General features: G+C 46.9%; 1 protein-coding gene across 1 annotated transcript in view; it reads right to left on the reverse strand.

Annotated features, from left to right (window-relative positions):
- The window catches only part of LOC123032433 (gastrula zinc finger protein XlCGF7.1-like), a 9,934-nt gene extending 9,735 nt beyond the window's left edge, over positions 1 to 199 (reverse strand). The window contains exon 1 of the mRNA XM_044448309.1: positions 151 to 199. Coding sequence (XP_044304244.1) covers positions 151 to 184 — 34 coding nt within the window. The 5' untranslated portion in view covers positions 185 to 199. The remainder of the gene's footprint in view (positions 1 to 150) is intronic.
- Positions 200 to 1,257: the final 1,058 nt, after the last annotated feature.

A 1,257-nucleotide genomic window follows, 5' to 3' on the forward strand; every position in this document is an offset into this window, starting at 1 on the left:
TATTTTTAAACACTGTATTTTGAGGGCTAGGCCCTGAAATATAAAATAAAAAATCTGGGACATGGGCCAGAAACGGTAATTTTGTCTTCCTTATCATGCTGGCAGTTGCAACCAAGTATTATCCCTTAGCAGAAAAACAGGAAGCCTTACGGAGAGATGCCACAGTCCTGCGATTCTCCTCCATGATCTGGCCGTGCAGGACTCTGTGACCAGCATCCAGCAGAGCCCACTCCTCCTCCGTGAAGCACACGGCGACCTCCTCAAAGGTCACCAGAGCCTGGATGAAAAAGGAAAGGTTTTGTCATCAAGGTCACAGACTATGGTGACTGGGCATTGTACTGCAGGGCTGAAACTCGCTTGCTCAGGAAACAGATGCCAAAAGGATCCTTCTCCCCTCTCCTCCTTGCGTGCCTCCGAAGAGGCATCTGGGGCAGCTGCTTTTAGATGAGCAGTTGCTAGATTGGACAGGCCATTGCTCCCATCCCACAGGTCTCCCTCTCTGATGATAGGTTTCCCAGAAGAAAAGAGAAAAACAGAGCAATTAGCTGGAATCTGCTCCCCAAGGAAGTTTGCCTGATGCCTTCTCTCTCTCCTTTTCGGCATCAGGCAAATACCTCTTTATTTCCCCCCCCCCTTTTTTTTGTTCAGGTTATTTTAAATATTTTAATGGTGTTTACGATATCTTCCCCTTCATGGATCACTACCTTGTCATGGCAAAGGGGCTTGTGTAGCTCAATGAATCTATAAGCTATGCCGTGCAGGGCCACCCAAGGCAGACAGGTCATAGCAGAGAGCTCTGAGAAAACGTGATCCACTGGAGAATGAAATGGCAACCCACTCCAGTATCTTTGCCATGAAAAACCCCATGGACAGTACCAAAAGGCAAAAAGATATGATGCCGGAAGATGAGCCCCAGTGTCCAATATACTACTGGGGAAGAACAGAGGGCCAGTACTAGAAGTCCAGAAAGAATGAAGCAACTGGGTCAAAAGGAAAGGACACTCAGTTGCGGATGTATCTGGAGGTGAAAGGAGAGTCTGATGCTGTAAAGATCTATACTGCATAGGGACCTGGAATGTAAGATCCATGAATCAAGGCAAGCTGGAGGTGGTCAAACATGAGATGGCAACACTAAACATCGACATCGATAGTCAATAAAAGAGTGGGAAAAGCAGTACTGGGATACAATCTCCAAAATGACTGAATGATCTCAGCTCGAATCCAAGGCAAACCATTCGACATCACAGTCGTCCAGGT

The sequence above is a fragment of the Varanus komodoensis genome, unplaced genomic scaffold, assembly GCF_004798865.1.
Source record: "Varanus komodoensis strain SLA01 unplaced genomic scaffold, ASM479886v1 scaffold546, whole genome shotgun sequence".
Classification (NCBI taxonomy): Eukaryota; Metazoa; Chordata; class Lepidosauria; order Squamata; family Varanidae; genus Varanus; species Varanus komodoensis.